We start from the raw sequence: 23,034 nt of genomic DNA, 5'->3' as shown, positions 1-23,034 counted from the left end.
GTTATGTCTCTTTTAAAGTGTTGTTTTCCAATAAGCAAATGCAAAGGGGTTAATCACGCCCTTGGTATCAGCAAACTTTCCCGCATCCCAAAACCGAACTTGACTTTCTCACAACGCTTCTCGACAAACATCGCGAGAAGAGAGCGGTCCCTTTGGCCCCACCCTCTCAGTCAGCTCAACCCCGCCCACTTCCTGCCGGGCGATCTCTGACGTCAGAGGTGCGCTGTTGTCACGGACGACAGTACTGGGAGCGGAAGTGCTCTTGGCGGAAGTGCTCTTGGCGGAAGTGCTGGTTGCGCGAATCGTGGGTGGGATGGCCGCAGGCAGGCGCTTTCTAAGGCTGTTGCGAGCCCCCTGCAGTTCCATGGCTCAGAGCCCCCTCCCGGGCGTGCCCCCCTCCAAGGGCCTGCACGCGGGGCACGGGCCCCGAAGGCTCTCCATCGAAGGCAACATTGGTAAGGGCCGGAAAGGGGCTGCCAAGCCTTGGCCTCCGCTAAGCAGGTGTCTGAGGGGCTGTGAAAGGGAGCTGGGCCCGGAACCCCTTCCCTACCCCCTTCTCTCCCGGTCAGTGCAGCGAGGCTGCTAGTTCTGAGGACCATTCCCCTCCCAAAATGCACTGCGAATCCATCCCTCTCTGGTTTTTAGGACGTCATTCCTCAGTACTCACTCACAGGGACATAAAAGCCACGCAGTCTGTTGGTAGGACAAGAGTTCAACCAGCTTGTTATGGATAAATCTAAATGGAAGCGACAAGGCGCTTGGTGTGGTTTCTTTGTCCCAAGAGAGTTGCTAAATTTAGGGGGAGGAAAAAGGATGCTCATTTAAAACAGGATTTCAGATGAGTAATTTCTTAGTGCCGTTGGGTGCCATGCAATATTTGGGGCATACACTAAAAATACCATTTATTATTTATCTATAACTGTACTTGACCTGGCTACTCTACCCTAAGAGAGTTTTTAAACTTCAGGCATTCAGATACCACTTGCACTATTTTTGTCATGTTTCTTTGCTAGTCCCACTATAATTTATTAATGTTTTTCTTAGAAGAGACTCGCTTTTTAAACTTAAAAACATCTATTAAAAACTGTTACAAGAACAAATAGAAGCCCCGTGTCTTAAATAAAAAGCAATTGAAAAGAGAATGCAAGCAAAACATTTTAATTTAATGTTACTAAGTTCTGCTTTATACTTTTACCTGATAAGGTGATGAACTCTCAAAGAGGATTAGCAATGTTGAGGGTCAAAGGACATGCTAGCAGTAAACTGAGAATTTCTCATTTTATTCATTCAACAAATAACCTTTTGAGCCAGATCCACAGGTCAGCACGGTTCTTGGCCCTGAGGCTACAGCAGTGAGCAGAACAAATATCTCTGCTCTCAAGTCAGGAGAGATAGACAATAAAATAAATTAAGCAAAGTAAACCATATGTTAGGTAGTAATGAGTGTGATGAAGAAAATTCAGCGGTGAGGGATTGAGGGAAGTTGCAATATTAAATAGGGTGATCAAGACGGTCAAGATTGGGAAGGTGACATTTGAGCAAAAACCTGAAGGCGAGGTAGTGATCCATGTGGAGAACTGGGAGAACTTTTCAGGCAGAGAGAAGACCAAGTGCAAAGGCCCTGAGATGGAAAATGTATTCAGGGAACAGGAGGGAAGTCATTGTGGCAGGAATGGAGTGAGCAAGAGGGAGAGGGGTGCAATAAGGTTAGAAGATAAGGGATGGCCAGATTGTTTATAAGCCTTGTAGTCCATGATGGGAAACTATTGGAAGGTTTCATGATCAGTCAAGTGATATGATCTGACTTAAATTATAAAATGATCACTTTGACACCTATGTTGAAGGTAGAATGTATCAGGAAGTTATTGTAGTGATGAGTTCCTGTGAGTTGGACCAGGGTGGGAAGTGATTGGATTTTAGTTACATTTTAAGGTAGAGCTAACTAGATTTGTTAAAAGATGTGGAATGAGATAAAGAGAGGGGTCAGTAATGACTCCAGTCATTTTGGCCTGAGTAACTTGAAAGATGGAGTTCTGAATTTTCTTAAATGGGGCAGAATGGGAAGAACATATTTGGGGCAGGGGATGGTTTCAAGATTTTGTTTTTAGGCATGTTAGTTTTTATATGGTTATTAGATATCTATGTGGAGACATGGAGATGTTGAATAGGCAATTGACTGTATGAGCCCAGAGTGCAGAGTCTCCCTGGACTGGAGTTGTAAATGTAGATGGTATTTAAAGCCAGGCGTCTATGTATGTTGATGGAAAGGACTAACCCCTGGGGCAAATGTTAAAGAGATTGAGGAGATGGGAAAGGAACTAGCAAAATAGACTGAGAAGGAATGACCACTGGAAAACCAAAAGAGAATGATATCTTCTGATCCAGCTGAAGAACCTCTTTGGGGAAGAGAAAAATCAACTGTGTAGTGCTCTTTAATGGAGCTCTTTGGTGAACTTGAACAGCTGTTGGGAGCAATAAGAGTGAAAGTCTGATTGGCGTAGGTTCAAGGAGCATAGGAGGTAAGGAATTGGAGACAGCAAGGTAAGCAATGGTCTGAAAGTTTTCCTAGAAAGGGAAGACATTGGGTGCTAACTGAAATGGAAAGACGGTTTGAGACAGTTTTTATTTTTTGGTTTTTGTAAGAGAAATTAGAAATAGTCTCCAAGAGAGAGACAAAAATGGTGAAATAGAAGAGAGGATAGAATTGCTGGAGTGATGTTAGTTAGCAAGAAGGAGTGGAATCTATAGACCAAGAAGAGCAAATTTTGGTCTTAACTAGGAGCACAGTTTATTTCTAATAATGAGGAGCATGGCAACTAAATGAGTCCTGACTTGAGTGAGTAAAAGGGAGAAATGTAGAATTTCGGGGTAGCATTAAGGACCCACTTGGACTTAGTTGTCATGAATTTAAAGTGAGGCCAGTCACCATGGCTGTGTGTGTTTCTCCGGTCAAATCAGAAACACTGAGAGGAATGAGAAGGGAGGGTCCTGCTTGTCTGCCTGATGGTGTATAAAGCTGTTTTGTCTTGTACTTTGAGAAACATGCCCCCAAAGGAAGCTCTAGCCTTAGAGCCCAGAGAGGTACAAAGTACTTCACAAAGCAAGTACTTTGCACAGGCCATCAGGTTAGGTGTGAGCTGTCTTTCCCAATTTTCCTGACCTTTGCCTCTTAACCTTTCCAGATTGCTATGCTTCTTCCTTGCTTTTTCATGCAACCAAAGGTCACTGAATGTCTACAGTGAAGGTGGACTCATGTGTGATACAGCTCCTGTCCTGTAAGGAGCTCACGGCCAAGTGGAAGAAGCAGACTTTTAAACATGATTTATATACCATGTGATGAGTGCCATGTTTGGGCAGGGAAATTTGGAATTTCTGGGGTAAGAATCCCCAAGGGGGAGAAGAGGAAAGAGTGTTCCAGCCGTGGGAAATAACATTTGCTAAAGCAAAGCCTGAAGAAACATGAGGTTTTAATAACAGGGAAGTAGCTGGATGTGCCTGGAGTTTAAAGGGCCTGTGAGAGGATACAAGAGGTTGGAGGGGTAGCATTTGTCAGATTTTTGAACAGCCTTGTGGTCCATGCTAGGAGTTTCTCCTTTAGGTAGTGAGAGGCTACTGAAGACTTGAAGCTAGTATGTGTCAAGGCCAGATTAATTTAAAAAAGAAATTTGGCTGGAACGAGCAAATAGGAAGTCAGGCACATTCTTTGCATGTCTTGTTTGCTGCAGTGCCCACAATGCCTTGCTTCCAGTTGAATGGATAAATGGAAACAGTTTGGAGAAGATAAATTTTGTGGCTACCATAGTAGTTGGAGGGAGGAAAGTTGTAGGCCTGCACAGAAGGAATGGAGGGACAGAGAAGAAGTGATGATTTGAGAGAGATTTGGAAGTAGGATTGATAGGGCTTGGTGGCCGCTGGGAGGTAAGAGCTAAGGAGGCATAGAAAATGACAATGAGGTTTTATAATTTGGCCACTGACTAAAAACTGAGGATGGGAATAAAGGAAGAAGTCTGGGGAGGTAAGAGAGATGTCTTTTATATGAGATACCTCTGAGACATACAGAGATAGGTGTTCTGAGGTAGATGAGAATATGTGCCTGGAGTCAAGAGAGAGATGGGAGCTGAGATTTCATAGGTGGAGGTTGTTGACCTGGGGAGTTGTTGAAGCCTTGGAAGTGAATGTAGTTGCCCAAGGGAAGTGAATAATGAGACGGTGATTAGGGTTCTTTAGTCCGGCTCTCCCTAGTTGTATCACCCATTATTCTCCATCACCCCACACTGATGACTCTCTCCAGACAGAATTAGTCACTGCCTCCTCTGTGTGCTTTCAAAACATTTTGTACCCTGTAGCACTTGAGTTCTGTTGAGATTGTTTTCGCATTCAACATCTTCCCTGGGCTGGCACTTAGTGTCTTATTCATCTTTGTGTCATGAGCACCTAATCCCCTGCCTCATCCATTGTACTCATTCAGTGTTTACCAGATGCTTGAATCCTGTGCTGTGATATCCACATGGAAGTTAGTCATTGGTACCCACAAAGGAAGTATTTTAAACTGCTCATATAATCAAATCAAATAATTTTTTGGTTCTTTATCACAGGTGACATCTTTAAACAAATCAGAGAAAAAGTACCATTCAGGAAACCTGAACAGGGCAAGGTGAACGCCTGTCTTAAATGAAGTTAGATATCTTTCGAGTGGCTTTTCTTACAGGCCTGCTGCTCTAAGTCTTGTTATTCTGATCCTGTAGGTGTAGACAGCAGCATGTGTAGGGGAAATAGATAAGTAAAGTTACAATTAATGGCATCTAGTTTGAGTTGTGAAGCCATATGCCATGTGTGATTGAAAGTGAAAAGCCTGGGCCCTGTCTGGGTGGATCAGTTGGGTAGGTCATTGTGTCATACACTGAAAGGTTGCAGGCTCGATTCCTACTCAGGGTGTGTACAGCAAACCGGTATCTGTCTGTTTGTATCTCCCTCCATTCCTCTCTCTGAAAAATCAATAAAAACATATCCTCAGGTGAGAATTTAAAAAAAAAAAGAAAAAGTAAAAAGCTTGATACTTAAAATCCCTTAAAAAATAAACTACCCAGCCTATTTATTAATTTATTATTATTATTATTAATCCTCACTTGAAGATATTTTTTCATTGACTTTTAGAGAGAGTGGAAGAGAGAAGGAAAGACAGAGAGAAATATTGATCTGAGAGAAATATACTGATTGGTTGCCTCCTTCACGCGCCCTGACCAGGGAAGAGCCTGCAACCACGGTATGTGCCCTTAACTGGAGTTGAACTCGGGATTCTTTGGTCTGCAGGCTGATGCTCTATCCACCCAAAGTGGCTAGGGCTAGCCTCTCTTTTTAAATATATTCATCACTAAAGTGATATATTGAATATATCAGTTATTTTATGACTATAAACCTAAATTGAAGAAAGGAGTGATATTTGAAATTTGTGAGTCATCTCAGACTATTCTTACTTTGATTTTAGAGACCCTACCAGAAAAGAGGGAAGTGTTTTACACTTTTGCAGTCTAGAGACTTGAACATAAAGCTTTCCTAATAACATGTTTCCTCTGGCATTCAAGATTAGTAATTTAACACATTGTGTACCGCATAGAAATCTCTAAGACATATGCCAGGGACCGCACATTTTTGGGCAAACTGCACGGTATTTAAATCATCATAATGCACTTTAGGTGTTGTTTTTCAATAATTATAACATTTTTATTTACAAAAACAATTAAAAAATTAAAGTTCCTAGTACTTTTTTAATGTATGGTACTGCGTAAAACATTTTCCCCTATGAAGAGGGACCAAACAAAATTTACATAAGTATCTAGATTCGCTCCTTTTTCCATGGGTATGAAAAACGAGAACACTCGTGAGGGGTCCTTAACAGATGGCACGCAAAACACGAGAAAACTCCTGAGCGGTATGAAATGTGTTAAGATTACCAATATGCATCTTTAACTTTTTGCTGCTGTTAATTCTCACCCAAGGATATTTTTTTTCCATTGATTTTTAGAGAGAGTGGAAGGGAAAAAGGAAAAGGAAGAGAGAGAAAAACATTGATGTGAGAAAGACATTGATTGATTGCCTCCCATATGTACCCTGACCCGGCAGGGATTGAACCTGCAACCCAGGTCCATGCCCTTGACTGGGAATTGAACCCAAGACCCTTCGGTGTGGGCCAGTGCTCTAACCACTGAGCAACCAGCCAGGGCACATCTTTAACTTTTATTGAGTATAAACAATTGGGCAAAGAATCTTAGGGGGGAAGAAGACCTATTTATTCCATACATTGTAAATTGGAGTCTGTTTTATATGATTCACTTCATTCCATCTATCCATCTCCATTCTTTGTACCTGGCTAGATACTCAGGATGTAAAGGGAATAGGTGAGTCTGTGTCTTCAAAAAGTGAGCTGGTTGGAGAGAGTGATGAGTCACAAATAATTACAGTGTAATATCTTGGTAAACCAGAGCAGGCAGTAATTAACTCTGCCTAGAGGTGAAGGAGCTGGAGAAGTTCAAGGAGAAGGCGGCAGTGAAAGGACAAATCAACTAGTGGGCAAATGGGGGGGAGGGAAGGACATTTCAGATCAGTGAGGTTCTCAGGCGGAATGGAAGATTTGGGGTTGTACTTTGAAAGCTGTGAGGAACTTTATTTTTATGGTAAACATCGTTTACCATGAAAATAAAAGGAATCGGGGCAAAAATGTACTGAATTTCTTTTAAGCCTGCTGAGTGGTTTTTTGGAAGTTTCCCCAGAATGCCTATAGGCTCAGACCTATTCAGTGATCGTGGATAAAGTTCCTTTAGAGCAGGGGCTCAGCTTAGGTTATCATTTTAGTTATAGTACCTACCACTCAGTAGCTACATCTCTTGATTGAATGACTGAGTAAATGAATGCAGCATCAAATGAAGTTCCTGAAATAAAGGCTTTAATTTTCTTTGAAGAACTTTTGTTTAAAGATAGATGGTTTTATATTTACTGCCATTGTTTGCTTTTTGGTAGAAAGTTTTAAAATGGATTTTTTACCATGTTTTTCGTTTTGTTTTGGAGAAGAAAATGCTTGAAGGTGATGATATACTTAAGAGTCTCCCATGAAATACAACTGTATGAAATTTAAACAAATACATTATTTCGGGCATTACATCAGATACTATCTTACTACTAGATTTTAGCATAATGTAGTTATAGAAGGCAATGTAGTTTATAGAAAAATTTGTGGGAGGAAAATAACCATGACTTAGGAATAAGATGAACATTAACAATAGAACCCTGGTCCAGCTTGTGAAATGACAATCCTGGTGCCAATAAAAATCAACATGTTGAAGTAATATACGCTAAGAAAATAGCTCCCACCCCTTTTCAAGTCATGGCACATATAATAAAGTACAAGGATATCCAAGGCCCTCAGGAAAGGTTTGATACTGAGATCTGATACCTCCCAAATTTCATATTAAAATATTTTGAATGGTAACAGTTAAGCTGAGATATAACTAAATTATGATAATGATATCATAAGAGGCTGATGCTCTGCATAGAGACCAAAGAAAGAAAGGAATTTGTCAGTTTGTCCAGTGCTGCATGAAGAAGAGTGGCTTTCCGTAGACACAAGTGTTCTGGTCACTAGGAGCAGGGCAGTGTAGCCGTGGAGAGCCAGCCAGTACCACTGGGAAGCCCCTGGGAACACTTTAAAACATTTGTCTTAAAAAAAAAATCAAAACCCAAGCAGGAAGAAGAAACTATTAGTGTCAGGTATCACAGCACTAAAAATAATTATGCTGTGTCTGGTTTTAATATAAACATATAACCTTTAATTATTTTTTTAAATTAATTTTTCCATATCGATGGGTGGTGCCTAGCACAACGAGTTCTGTTATAATGCAGGTTAAGGACTAATGCCCTGTGGTAAATGACCCAGGTTCTCCAAGCCCTACAGCAACATAGATGGCACAACTCTTAGGACCTGTCTTTCTTTGCTGAAACCAGCTTCTGATTACTAGATGGGCTTTCCAGAAGCTTTGGAGTGGAGAGTAGAGCGCAGGGTGGAGGCGTTGCCCTGGTGTGATTGTTCCAGTAATTGGAACTGTGTATTTCCCATTACATCTAATTTGTTGGCATTCCGGGTTTTGTGTGTTTAAACGGCATGAGTCGGTTTCTGAGAGTCCTGACTGCTTTTATTTATTTATTTATTTATTTATTTTCTTTGTGTCTGACTGCTTTTAAATGAACTAATAGTGTCTGATCTGGGAGGTAAAGTTGGCACTCCCTGACCCATAGGGCTCTTTCTTTCCATATGCAGCAGTTTCTTACGTAATTGTTTTTAACTTTAAAAAAATTTAAGTAATTCTAACAATCACTCAGTGTCACCCAGCTAACACGTACTTTCATCTGTCATATTAATTAAAATAGCTTTTCAGCTGAATAGCAGAGACCATGTTTCAGATTTAATCAACAACTTGCAATCTAAATGTTGATCATCTTTGCCAGATATTTTAAAATAGGGGCTACTCGGGGCAGGCAAGTATCTGATAATATTAAACTCAACCAATTTGTAATTCCTGCCACTCTTAGGTGCTCCATGGCAAGCACAGAAAGTTGTGTTTAGTAGTTTAGTATGTAGTTTCGGAGTCTATGTATTTCTTGTTTGACTCAACTGCCCCAGTGTGGTAGGAATTTGGTGTGAGTTAGAGAAGTCCTGAGCTTATGGAAGAGGTGGGACCTTAGACTTGGTGAGGGAGAGGATTTAGACAGGTTATTCACTGATGTGTGGGAAGAGCAGAGGCTGAGTAAATGTGCAAAAGTGGTGACGGGGCTGAGAGAGGAGCATGACTGTACAAAATGCATAGATTCATAGTGTTTGTTCCTGCCCTGTGTGTTCAGAGAGGAGTGGAGTGGGGTGTAATAAATGTCACATTGGATGTGTGGGCTCCTGCTGAGACAGCTCTTTGCTCCTGTCAGTAGCCGTGAGTGGCTGATAAAATTGGCTGGAAGGGCATCTTCCTCTTTTCTCTGGGTTCCATTTGGATTTTTCCTAAGGGTAGAAGTCACTTGAGAAAGACCAACTTCAGTAGAGGAGATTAAGTTCCAAAAGCACTCTTAAGGTTTTTTTATTTTTAACAAATGTGGGTTTTAGAGGGAGCTAAAATTAATAATGTTTAAAGTGTTTTATTCATTCAATCAGCTCATTAGGTTAGGCTTTGGTTCCTGCCCTGGAGGAGCCCCATCTTCTACCTGGAGAAATGCAATTACAATGTCAGTAATGGAGTCTTACCCAGCATGCCAGGGCAAGCACAAAGGAGGATTAGCTAATTCAGTTTAGGGGTGTCAGGGCCAGAAAGGCTTCACACAGGAGTTAAATCTAAGCAGATTCTTGCAGATTGAGTTGGAGTTAGGCAGCTGAGGGGAGGAAGTGTACCAGGAAATGGGGAAGCATATGTATGGTCACATCTGCAGAGAACATGGCACGATAGGAGTTGTAAGGAGTTTGGTCCAGAGGGAGCTCAGGATGGCTAACGGGAAGCTGAAGCCAGAGAGGTGTCTGCAGGGGCTATTTCATGATGTGTCTCCCAGGCCATGCTGTGGGTTGGGTTTTGTCATGAAGGCACTATGGAGCTGTCAGAGAGTTTAAAGCAATGTTATTTGTGTTCACTGTGGCTCCGGTATAAATGATGGACTGAAGAGGGCAAGGCCAGAGTTAGAGAGGCAAGAAATGTTGAGAGCCTGGTCTTTTTTTTTTTTTTTTTTTTTAAATATATTTTATTGATTTTTTACAGAGAGGAAGGGAGAGAGATAGAAAGTTAGAAACATCGATGAGAGAAACATCGATCAGAGAAACATCGATCAGCTGCCTCCTGCACATCCCCACTGGGGAAGTGCCCGCAACCCAGGTACATGCCCTTGACCGGAATCGAACCCGGGACCCTTCAGTCCGCAGGCCGACGCTCTATCCACTGAGCCAAACCGGTTTCGGCTGAGAGCCTGGTCTTGAGCAGGAGATGGGAATAGAGAAAAAAGGACAGACGGGGGAAATTAAAAGGTGGCCCCTTGAGGTTGGGCAGAGGAGGAAGTTCTTGCAGTGAGTGGATGGTGCTGCCATACTTGAGGTGTGGAATAGGAAAGAAGTCAGTTTGGTGGTGAAGATGATGAGGTCATTTAGGTAATATGTTGACTGTGAGGTGTTTGTGGGCCATCCAATAAAGATGTCTGGAGGGCTCTTAGACAGTGAAGTCTGGAGCTCAGGAAGGTGCAGGCCAGACCTCGGTGTGAATGGGAAAAGATTTGAATGTTGATTTAACCTCCGAAGTATTTCTCAAAGCACCTTGGTTCCAGCTACTGTTGCCTTCTAACTGGTCTGCCTACTTTCATATCAGTCCATTCTTACACAGCTGGCAGAGGGATCTTTTAAAAATTAGTTGGAAATTTGACATTTCCCTGCTTAAAACCCATCATCATTGACTTCCCATTGTCTTTAGAATAGATTCAAATTTCTTACGATGGCCCCAGGCCCTACATGACCTCGCCCCAGCCTGCCTTTCGCCTCTCCACACACATATCTTTTTTTTTTTTTAAATATATTTTATTGATTTTTTACAGAGAGGAAGAGAGAGAGATAGAAAGTTAGAAACATCGATGAGAGAGAAACATCGATCAGCTGCCTCCTGCACACCTCCCACTGGGGATATGCCCGCAACCCAGGTACATGCCCTTGACCGGAATCGAACCTGGGACCTTTCAGTCCACAGGCCGACGCTCTATCCACTGAGCCAAACCGGTTTCGGCCACACACATATCTTGAGTCACACTTCTCCCTCACTTCGTCCCACTCTAGCTGCTCTGGCTTCTTCAAGGTCACACATAGACTTCTCTTCTGTCTTGCTGTACGCCCAGTTCTTTCTCTTTTCCCATGCTGCTCTCTCTGCTTAGGTTACCGGTCCCCTACCCTTGTTCTGGCTAACTCCTTGTCTTTCAGGTTTTACCTCAGGTGCTTTCAGAGCCTTCCCTGACCTCCTGAGCTATATTAGCGCCTCCTGCATTTTTCTTATCTAGCACTTAACACACTTCGTTATTAGTTCCTTGAGTGTTTGTTTAGTATCTATCTCCATACAAGCTCTGTGAGGGCAAAGTCCATCCTGTGTTTATCATTATACCCCAGTGTCAGACAGTCCTGAGCATTCGTCACATTTGTTGAATGAATAAGGGCCATAAATTATTCTGGAAAACTTGCAATTTTTACACTTTCACAGAATAAATAGGACTGTGATTGAAGCTTTACAACAGCTGATTTCATCAGCTTTTGACAGTCTATTACATTTTTTTAAAAAATATATTTTATTGATTTTTCACAGAGAGGAAGGGAGAGGGATAGAGAGTTAGAAACATCGATGAGAGAGAAACATCGATCAGCTGCCTCCTGCACACCTCCCACTGGGGATGTGCCTACAACCAAGGTACATGCCCCTGACTGGAATCGAACCTGGGACCCTTCGGTCCACAGGCTGACGCTCTATCCACTGAGCCAAACCAGTCAGGGCAGTCTATTACATTTTTAACTCTTATTAAATACTCTTTGTTTCTGGGAGGTTGGGACAGTAAAACTTCAAATCAAATGTTAGGGGTATTTTTCCTCCCTGTTGCCTGCATTCATTATGGTGACTCTGGCCCTAGCCGGTTTGGCTCAGTGGATAGAGCCTTGGCCTATGGACCAAAGGTTCCCAGGTTTGATTCCGGTCAAGGGCACGTACCACATACCTTGGTTGCAGGCTCCTCCCTGGCCTGGGCCTAGGGCCCGTGCAGGAGGTAACCAACTGATGTGTTTCTCTCTGTTTTTCCCTCTCTCTTCCACTCTCCCAAAAAATCAATGGAAAAATATGCTCAGGTGGGGATTAACAAAAACAAAACATTGTGGTGACTGTGGTTAGGGTGGCCTTGGCCCATTGTCAGTCTGACAGTGGTAAGGCTGCTGTTGAATTTTGAAATTAGAAAAACTGGCAATTGTTCCCTTAAATTGGGCAGAATTTAATAGCCGCCTTTTCCTTCAGCCCTGGTTTGGGAAGTGTCCCAATACATGCTGTTTGCATTGCAGCTGTGGGAAAGTCCAGCTTTGTGAAGTTACTCACGAAAAGGTACCCAGAGTGGCACGTAGCTACAGAACCTGTAGCATCATGGCAGAATGTCCAGGCAGCTGGCCCGCAAAAAGTAAGTTTTCAGTTGTGCATAGGTGGCAGGCATGGGTGAGTAACTAATCGTAATAATCTAATTTGCTCTGTGTAGGTGAAGTAGCCCAGTTTGAGTCTCCTATTTAAAACATCTTCCTTCCAGAAAGCAGACCATGTATACCAGAGAGGATATGACTTGTTTGAATATGTTAAGCTTTGATTTTTGTGGTTTTTACATGTCTGCATAAGTGACTGCTTCTGTTCTGTGTGGGTTCCCAAAGCATGTCCAGCTGTTCTGGCTTTGAAGATTAATTTTGTCATTCCTACCCTTAAATATATTACTGAAGCTGACCATCAGGATTAATAGTTAATTGTAGTGATTTTAACTTAATTATGAAGTCTTAAGAATTGGAAAGGACCTTAGAGAGCACCTTGTCACATTTTGAATGAATGCAGATATAACTAACATGTATAAATCACATACTGTGTACCAGGCGCTCCATTATGTTAGGCCAAGCACTGTACATTTCATTGATGCCTCGTGGCTTAGGCCTTTGTATTAGGTCTACTGCTTTCGGAAAAGCTGTAACGTTGGTTTCACACCTCACTCAGTGTGAGTAAGGAAATAGACGTTTGGACACGAACCTTAGAGGTAGCGAGGGCGTGGCAGCACCATGCTCAGTTGCCACAGACCCCTGCAGCCAATGGGAACATCCACTGAGTGGCTCATTCTGGTTTTTAACAACTGTTAGAAAGTTCTTATATGAACCACTTTGCATACCTGTGACTCTGAGTCATTGGTTCAAGTTCTGCCTCTTAAGTCCTTTTAACTTTTCTACGTGGCAACCCTTCATATAGTTGAAGGCAATGATTTGCCTGCTCTTTCTCCCCTTCAATTCTTGTCTCTTTCAAGCCAAACACCATTTTCTTCCAGACTATTCCTCATTCTGAAGTAACTTTGTCTAGGTGATGAGCTAGTTTGTTAGTTTTCCACCGAGAATTTACTAAGAGTGGTACTCAGAGCTGAACAGGATATTCTGGATATAACCTAAATGGTCTACAATATCATAGAACTTGTTCTGGGTGCCATTATTCCAACTCAAGGATTGTGTTACCTTTTTTTTTGGCAGGCACATCGTGCTTAATGAGAATATTTGTTTTTTAAATTGTCTTTTTGTGTTGTGTATTTGTGTTTGTGAAATTAACTTCCACTTAGAAAATAAATTATGTGTCTTTTTCTGAGTATGCCACAGGTCACCTATTGTGGGATTTAAAACTATGTCCACACATTGTTTGATACCCTTCCCTTCAAGACATGAATCTTACCTCCCTCCTTTAGTGTGGACTAGACTTAATAACTTGTTTCTAATGACTAGAATGTAGCATGAATAACAGAGTATGATTTCTGCAGTAGGCCATAAGAGACATTGTCTCTTTAGTCTTGTTCTCTCTTAATCACTTTTGGCTCTGGGGATGCATCCAGCCAGCTACCATGTCATGACACATACCCTCTTGTGAAGAGGCCCACAAAGCAAGGAATTGAATCCTGACAACAGCTTTATTGAGTGAACCTTCTTGGAAGTAGATCCTTCAGCCCTAGTCAGGTCTTAGATGACTATAGCCTCGGCCAGCATCCATTCTAAACCTCATGAGAAACCCTGAGGCAGAACTACCCAGCTGAGCTGGGTCCCAGATTCCTTGCCCACAGAAACTGAGATAATGAATGTTTTTGTTTAAACCACTAAATTTTGGCATAATTTGTTATGCAGCAATAAATAACTAATACTCCCATATAATGCCATTATCCAGAGGTAAAATTAACATTTTGTTCTTTTAGATTTTTTTTCTACAGAGAAAATGCATATATTTACATATACTTACATAAATATATAAAACATATGCATTTATTCTTTTTAAACAAAAATTGTGATTGTCACCTGTACATCACTATATACAAGGTCTTCCTTTCATGGTCATGTCATTTTAATGGTGGCATATACTGCATAATATATTCTATTATTTACTTATCTGGTCTTTTTTAAATATTTAGTTTTCTGATTTCTCCCTATTATAAGTGTTACAGAGATGAATAGCCTTGTAGCTACATCTTTATTCTTTTTAATAGCTAAATTTTGTGCCTCCTTGTATTTTCTTAGGATAATCTAGAACTGGAATTTTGATATACAAAAATTATGCGTTTTGTTGATACTTTTGTTATAATTTCCAGTCAGAAAAGTACCAATTTCATTTTGATATACAAAAATTATGCATCTTGTTGACACTTTTGTTACAATTTCCAAAATTTTTCTTCAGAAAAGTTGTATCAATTTCCTCATGCTTTCTGCAACACTGGATATTATTCTTTTTCATTTTCGCTAATGAGCGTGGCAATAAAACGGTGCGTTGTTTTATTTTACATTTCTTTGATTACAAATGAGCTAAATATCTTTTTATGTTTATCAGCTATTCTTTAGTGAATTCCCTATTCAAGCCTCTTTGGGTTGTTTTTTTTCCTTATCAAGATCTTTACAGTTTTGTAATGGCTTTCCTAAGAACTTATATGTTAAGTATCTTAATTGTTATATACTGCTACTTTCCCTAGTTTGACATTTTTTAAATCTTTATATATGATGTGTTTTGCAGTATAATACTTATAAGTTTTTGTGTACTCAAATCTGTCTTTTTCTTCATAGTTGCTGCCTTTGATGTTAAAGTTTAGAAAGAACTCTCACAGACCAATATTATAACAAATGCACCTATATTTCTTACTCTTGCTTTTTTGGTTTTCCTCTTTATGTTTATTTTTAAAGTTATAAGAATCTAGGGAGTGCCCTTCTACTTGCTACATGGGATGCTGCCTGATTCATGATTGCTAATAAAGCCAATTAGATCTTCAAAAAACAAAAACAAGTTATAGGAATCTAATTTTCTCCAAATGGAATTTACTTGTCCCAATAGTATCCTTGTTTAGTTTATGCCTACGTGGTTATACATTTTGTTGTTATTGTGACTGTGATCTGTTTTCCCATCATCTTTTTTAACCTATTGCTTTTATATTTATTATTTTAATTAAATTTATTGGGGTTACATTGGTTAATAAGATCATACAGGTTTCAAGTGTACATTTCTGTGATACATGATCTATGTATTGCATTGTGTGCCCACCACCCAAAGTAAGATAATCTTCACCACCACATATTTGGCTTCCTTCCCACTACTCCCCCACCCCCTTCCCTCTGGTAACCACCATACTATTGTCTGTGTGAGTTTTATATTCCACATATGCATAAAATCATATGCCTCTTAGCTTTTTCTGACTGATTTATTTCACTTAGCATAATATTCTCAAGGTCCATCCATGTTTTTGAAAATGGCAGTATTTCATCTTACGGCTGAGTAGTATTCCATTGTATACATGCACCATATCTTTATCCAATCATCTATTGAAGGACACCCGGTTGTTTCCATGTCTTGGCCACCATGAATAATGCTTCAATGAGGTGCATATATCTTTGCAAATAAATGTTTTGAAATAGTTTGATACAGTCCCATTCATTTATTTTTGCCTTTACTTCCCTTGCATTTGGGGTCAAATTCAAAAAATCTCCTCTAAGACCAAGGTCCATAAGTTTAGTACCTGTGTTTTCTTCTATGTAATTTATTGTTTCAGATCTTATATGTAGGTCTTTTATGAATTTTGAATTAATTTTTGTACATGGGGACAAACTGTAGTCTATATTCATTCTTTTGCATGTGGCTTTCCCATTTTTCCAGTACCATTTATTAACGAGGCTTTCTTTTCTCCTTTATAACAATTTGCACCAATAAACTAAACATCTTTTTATGTTTATTGGCCATTTATTAGTATTCTGTAGGAATTCCCTATTCAAACCTCTTGGGTTTTTTTTCCTTATCAAGATCTTCACATTTTTGTAATGGCTTCTTTGTCAAAAATTATTTGCCCATATACATGTGGTTTTATTTCTGCTGCATTCCTATATACTAACAATGAAATTTCAGAAAAGAAATGAAAACAACAATTCCTTTTGCAATTGCAACAAAAAGAATAAAATGCCCAGGAATAAAATTAACAAAAAAATGTGAAGGACCTATAGTATATTGAAAACTACTAAGCAATATTAAAAGAGATTGAAAAAGACACAATGAAATAGAAAGATATTCCATGTTCATTTATTAGAACAGGGGTGGGCAACCTTTTTGTGAGTGCGTGCCAAAACCAGCAAAATCTCTGACTCAAAATTCTTCTGCGTGCCAACCCCAATTTTTTGAGAACATGTTACACCTACTTGATATCTCTTAAGGTGTACGTATGTGAAGAACCTTGAAGAAATAATAAAATTCATTCGAGCAACAAAAACACAGTATATGATGATGAAAAATACATTTATTTTTTAATGTATACATATACACTGATAGTCCAACAGAAAACTTTATGACTCCGTTTGATATTATCAGTGGGACTTTTGCTGCTGCATCACTGATGACAGAGATTTTACATCAGGTTTATATTTCGTGACCTTCAGAGATATGCACGAGCTACTACTTTCATCCGTCAGGCTACTATTACGAGACTTAACAAAATTCATCACTGAGAACAAAGATTCACAAGCGTATGTGGATGAAACCAAAACACTGGTCGGATCTAGAAAGGCAGGGAGAGTTAAGGCAGAGGCATAGAAATTGCTCTTCCCCTCTCTCGTCAATCCATGTCTGTGGTCTTTAAGATAACTTGTTATGTAAGGTTATTTATTTATCTAAGATGCACCTACACTGAATTTATCTGAAAAATAAAAAAGTCGATATTAAGAAAAAAATTGTAAATGGAAGATTATAAGAGAGGGTTTTGCGTGCCAGCAAAAGTTACTGGCGTGCCATGTTTGGCACACGTGCCTGGGGTTGCGCACCCCTGGATTAGAAGAATCAACATACTGGTAACCACCATGCTATTGTCTTGTATTGAGATTTTCAAATTTAATACAGTAAAATTAGCACATGTATTCTTTTATACTTTAAACTTCTGAATCTAGAATTACTTTTGTCTAATGTTTATTTGAATATTTTTGGGAGGGATAGATTTGATAGATTTTGTCTATTTGCCTTGTTTTATAAAGACCTAATTAATGGTTTTATTTTTTAATTCTATAGGAGCTTGTAGTATTGTTTTTACCCCAATTTATTTGTTTCTTTCTCAGAATTTCCTGCATTTTTAAAGTTCTTTGATTTGAATGATTAGTTTGTGTATTTTTCCTTTTTTTTCTGCTTTAATAATAAAAGCAGTTGCAACTGAAAATATTTTCATGGGATGAACTTTGGCCCTATCTTCTAGATTTTGACATACAAGATTTAAACTGAAATTTCTAAAGTTTATAATTGTAGTTTTGACTTATTTTTTGTCCAAGAATTATTTTTAAAACATTTTACATTTTCTGAGTAGATTTTGTGTGAGCATTCTTTTGCTATTCTAATTTTGTTATGGTTAGAAAATGTGGCTTATATAGTTTCTAACTGAGGGAATTACTGAGATTTTCTTTATGGTTTATGTATGATCAGTTTTTATGTGTGAGCAATTTTCATAAATGTGCCATGAGCTTGTAAGAAGAATGTGTATTATCTGTAAGGTGTGGAGTTTGATGTGACATATTTTGTAAATTCTAAGATGCCATTGAATCCGTGCACCGGGCCTCTAGTATATTTATAAGGTGCCCCCAAAAAATGTGTACACACTTAATAGCTGATAGCTCCATTGATGTTTCTCTCTTTTCAGATCTAACCCATTGGAATTAATTATTCAAAGTGTATATACAATTTCTTTGGACACCCCATATATGTAAAATCTTTTCTGGTACTCAGTGGATTTCTCTGGTGGAAAAATCTTGTGTCAAAAAATTTCTTTAAAATTTTTTTAAGAATTTAAACAATTCTTTAGTTTTTTTAAAGAAATTTTTTAGGGTAACTGATCAGGTTTTTTCATCTGATCAGTTACTTCTGACTATAACTCCGAGTTGTACCATGATTTTAAACTTTATTTCTGTTCTTACATACCTAGAGATACAAAGGGTTTCTATTAGACAGTGATTCTCAGTGATGGTGACGTTTGATGTGGAGACACACGCCTCATGAGGAGTGGTCTTTTCTGTAGGTGACTCTCTTGTTGTTGTTATTGAGGGTTGCATTTCATCTCTCTGTATTGGGCCCTTGTCACATGAGAAGAAAAATTGTTTCCTTGCTTGGGTAGCTTTGTCTGATCTACAGGTACTGTGGATTTGCAGATCATTTTAGCCCCTGTTTGAAAAGTTGTATGATTCGCAATTTAATTAATTGCTTGAGATGAAGCACAGGTGGCATTACATGTTGATGCATCTTTTCAGAGTAAAGAAAGAACAAGAAAAACCAACCCTCCCACGATTTGCAATATACACTAGATGTCCTTCTGACCTTCATGCTTATTTTAGGGAGAATTTCTTGAGCTGATACTCTGTATGACATTCAGTCATCAGGTTTACTGCAGTCTTCACTGGGTGTTTTGTTTTGGAAATTGTATTTTTCTCCTCTAAGTCTAAGAATGTTCTTTTCACATTGCTCCCTTTTTTATGACAGCCTGTTTTTATCAATGTGGCCATCTCTTGAATCTCAATGAGATTCTTCTGTTTTTTCCTGTTCTTGGCAACAGCTGTCTCCTAAGAGGCTGCTTGTCTTGAGCACACTGATTGATCCTCTCCTTTTGAATTGCTGAATATTTTTATATCCAATGATTATTCCTCTATTTGTTTATATGTTAGAAATGATGTTTGCATTTGTCCTGTAGCTGAAATGTTTCTTTCAGAAATTATATAGGCCTCTGTGCAGTTTTTTGTTCTGGAACAGTCTCCCTTTGGTGGCCCAAAGCCCGCGGGTGGAATAGCCCCCTCCCCGTCAACCTAATACATCTGTCAGCACAGCGCCCCACTCATTCAGTGGGCTTCCATGCCGGCCCAGATCTGTGCCACACCACAGGCTAGTGACATCAGACACCAGTTGATTCAGATTTGTTCCCCTGCTTCTACCTCCAGCTCTTAGCCAGGGACTGCTTGTCAGGCTGGTGTGTGTTGTGGTTTGGGGGGACTGGAAAGAGGGGAGATCATTTTGTGACTCACTCTGCCCTACATGTATTGCTCCTGCTGAAGCCTTCTGAAGGTCTGGGACCCTTTCTGGAATGTAGGGATGATAACAAGCCAAACTAGACCACTGTGGTTATCCAGCCTTTTCTCCCCTCTTGTATCATTGTCTCTACCTGAAATGCTTTTCTTAATCCCCATTTCCATCTATGAAAATTCACATATCATTCCACATAACTTAATGCCACTTTTTCCCCCCAGAAACTTGCTCAGATTCCTTCCACCATAAGTGAGCAGCCCTTCATCACATGTTCTGCCTTATATTCTAGCTCTTTATGTCCTTGTCATCCTCTTTCCTTTTGCATTCTGAGCTCCTTGAACTTGGGAATCATGTCTTGCTTGCTCCTATATAGAGAAATATTAGAATGAAGAAGTTAGAGGAAGCCAGGTTTGTTACCTCTTTCAGTACTTACTCACCATGAGACCTTGGACAGGTGGATTTTCTCCACAGGAAAACGGACTTAATAGTATACCTACCTCATGAAGCTGTTCTGAAGATTAAATGAGATAACATAGCATAGTGAACATGGAAATAAATCTTAGTTATGTTTTCTATATCCCTTGTAGCACCTAGCTCATGTAATGCCTCATTCACATAGGCCTTCATTTAATGGTGACTGAGTGAATTTGGGTCCAGAGTGCTTTGTGCAAAACTCACTTTTGCCCTGAGTCATGCCAGAGCTCAGGAAAGAATCCAGGGCTCCTGAGTGTCCCACACGTGCCACCTGCACATACTGAGTAAGTGGGTCCTTCATAAAGTCTGTAGAATGGAGGAGGAAGGAGGGTTTTATTTGTTAAAAACTTGTAGCCCGTGTGGCGGGGGGGGGGATTCTGTTTGGTTGGTCATATTTTCACATCAAGCCATCACTTGCTTTCCTCTCTGGGTTGAAGTTTTATAAACAAATAGTGACAAAGGGAGCTCCAAAGGGAGGTAATAAAGTGTTAAAATAGAAAACATTGTTTCCAAGTAGAGTTTTAGATGCTTATTAACTATTAACTCACAGACTCCACAAATCCACCAATCAGTAAGTACGGCTCTAATTCTATGTGTGGTCCTTCCTCTGCTCTTCTCTAGTATGTTGAACGTGACATGTCATCTCCCTCTGTCAGATTCTTGTCTAATAAAGTAGGAAAATCTCTTCTTTAATTATGTAGCATTGACTAAAGGAAACCTTTGTAATTGCTTCTCGCATTGATTATCAAACCTGCTGCGGGGGTGGGAGAAGGTAAACACCAGGAAGTAAACATGGCTTCTAGGAAATTCTCTCTTTTTTTGTAATTTCCCTCCAGGCCTTCAGTACTCTAAATCCCGGAAACTTGCTGGATTTGATGTACCGGGAGCCAGCACGATGGTCCTACACATTCCAGACATTTTCTTTTATGAGCCGCCTAAAAATACAGCTGGAGCCCTTCCCCGAGAGAGTCCTACAGGCCAAGAAAGGGGTACAGATCTTTGAGAGGTCTGTGTACAGTGACAGGTAAGACCCTGAAACCGCCCCTCGCTCAGCACTGCATGTTTTCTCTTCTTGCTCAGACTCTGCACCACTGTGGTCATTGAACATTAAACTTTAAAAAATCGTTGCCTTTTTTAAAGACAACACTTTATAGATTTGTTCAGACTTACAGTTCCACAGGGCTGTCATATATATCAAGAGACGAAATTATATTTTTCGTAAACTACATGCACTAAATTTCCCACATTGCCACTGATTATTTTTCCTATTTTTTTCTGGCACAGAGGCCTACCTGGTAGATACCTAATAAAAACATTACATGTTAAAAGGCACAGAACAGACAATTAAGAAGCAGTGTGAGAAACAAAAAAAGGAAGCAGTGTGTGTTCTAGGAAACCAAGTGAATCAGTGGTTGGTTTTTACTTTGAAGAAGACAGCAAGCAGAATTAAAAATGTGTGTTTCTAAAATGACGGCAGAGACATATTCATCCTTTTTTTATTCTTCAAGGAAGGATTTCTAAGAAGAAATAGCACAACTGTGAAATTGACGTCTGTTTTAGATTTATCCTTCTTTGACCCCTTGTTATGTGACAGGGCTTATAGTGCTGGCCCGAGTCTATAGTGGACATACACTGCCTATGTCAGGTCACGGGAAGGGCATTGTCCTGACCACCTGAGGGAGTGAGGTGAGGAGTCACTTTTAATGAAGGCCAGCAGCGAACTTGGGGACTCAGCTCATCTGTTCCAGAGGAGGCAGTCCATCCAGGCTCCAGCATTCCTGGCTGTGCCGCGAGGCCAGGCTGCGACTTAAGCCATTTGGAGACAAGCGAGGGTGCCTTGATCTGGATACTGCTGTTTTGCTTTGTTTTGTTTTGACCTGAGGCTCTGAATGACCTGTGTCGGTGTGCAATGGTGGTTTAAACTTTAAAGCATCATGTTCTATCTTAAGCCCCTTTGAGTTATCAAAATGGAAAATGCTGCATTGTCATTGTGCAGTCACTTCTGAAGACACTGTTGGTTACCCTTTAATTCCAAGTTAGACAAACTTGTTCTACTTTTTAGAGCTCCGTAAAGCCTCCTGGAGGGAAAAATAAGGGTATGTTTGTTAATATGATGTGATTTGTTTTAATGTTACTTAAAATCACACAAGATATGTAAAACAAACCCTGTGGGCTATGCACTCCCTTGCTGTGTACTGCAAGGGAGAGCCCACTCTTCATAAAAGCTAAATTTGTGAATTACAAATGGTTGGGCCCTAGATTTTTGTGTTGTTTTTTTCACCTGTTGAGTGTACTGCTTCCTGTTTTCCTCTCCCCTCTCTCAAGCTATGCCTCCTGGACTAGGAAGATGAATTGCATAGAACCACCTAGGTTACTTGGAAATGTACTCACCATCATTTCTAGCCCTTTAGTGAGATAGGCATGTGAGAGACCCCTCAGAAATAGAAATACTTTGTTTAAAATAGATCCAGAAACACAGAAGCATGGAACAGACCGTGGAATCTCAGAGGGAAGGCAGGAGTGGGTGGGTGGGTGGGTAGGAAAAGATCAACCAAAAAACTTGTATGCACATATGCATAACCCATGGCCATAGACAATAGGGTGGTGGAGGCCTGGGGGTGGGGGGAAGGGGCGGGCAATAAGTAGTCGATGGGGGGCCGGGGGGGGGGGGGGGAGACTTGTAATACTTTCAACAATAAAGATTTTTAAAAATAAACATCCTAAAAAAGAGAAAGAAATATTTTGTTCAGAAGCTACAAGATCTTACCATTTACTGGGAAGAGATGAGAATTGATTGCACTATAGGCAGCTACCACATCTTAGAAGATGTTTTCTTCACAAGGAGCATTTTTGAGACAGAAAGGATAACTAATTACACATTCTAGTCCTGATGGTAATTTAGAGCCTTTTCACGCTTAAACATTCATTCATGTGTGCATTCACTCAGCACAGATACATCAAGTGTTGCCTGGGTGCAGACGCCAGGCCAGGCCTGGGGGCTGCAACAGGAAGCAAAACACAACCCCTCCCTGCCTTCACAGTGACCTTAGTCCAGCAGGGAGCTCTGAGACTGCACGTGTGATCGCATGTTACGTGTGTTTCAAAGGAGGAACACGGGTTGTTTGGGAGAGTGGTTGACGGGGAGGAAGAAATTGAAATCTTTTCTGTTCGAGTTATGAGAAACAATAGCATGTGTTTTTAGAGCAGGTTCTTTTTTTTTTTTTTTTTTTTTTTAAATATA

At 40.1% G+C, this 23,034-nt stretch overlaps 1 protein-coding gene across 2 annotated transcripts in view; it reads left to right on the top strand.

Moving 5' to 3' along the window:
• The first annotated feature begins 256 nt into the window (after positions 1–256).
• The window catches only part of DGUOK (deoxyguanosine kinase), a 36,225-nt gene continuing 13,447 nt past the window's right edge, over positions 257–23,034 (top strand). Inside the window, exons 1-3 of one of the 2 annotated variants that reach the window (XM_036334098.1) lie at positions 257–455; positions 12,092–12,204; positions 20,630–20,817. In XM_036334098.1, the coding sequence (XP_036189991.1) occupies positions 314–455; positions 12,092–12,204; positions 20,630–20,817 (443 nt within the window). In that variant the 5' untranslated portion in view covers positions 257–313. The remainder of the gene's footprint in view (positions 456–12,091; positions 12,205–20,629; positions 20,818–23,034) is intronic. The other variant, XM_036334099.1, reaches the window with a different exon arrangement.

Source organism: Myotis myotis, unplaced genomic scaffold (genome assembly GCF_014108235.1).
Source record: "Myotis myotis isolate mMyoMyo1 unplaced genomic scaffold, mMyoMyo1.p scaffold_m19_p_14, whole genome shotgun sequence".
Taxonomy (NCBI): Eukaryota; Metazoa; Chordata; class Mammalia; order Chiroptera; family Vespertilionidae; genus Myotis; species Myotis myotis.
Note: the sequence above shows the minus strand (reverse complement) of the source record. Positions and strands in the feature narration are given on the sequence as shown.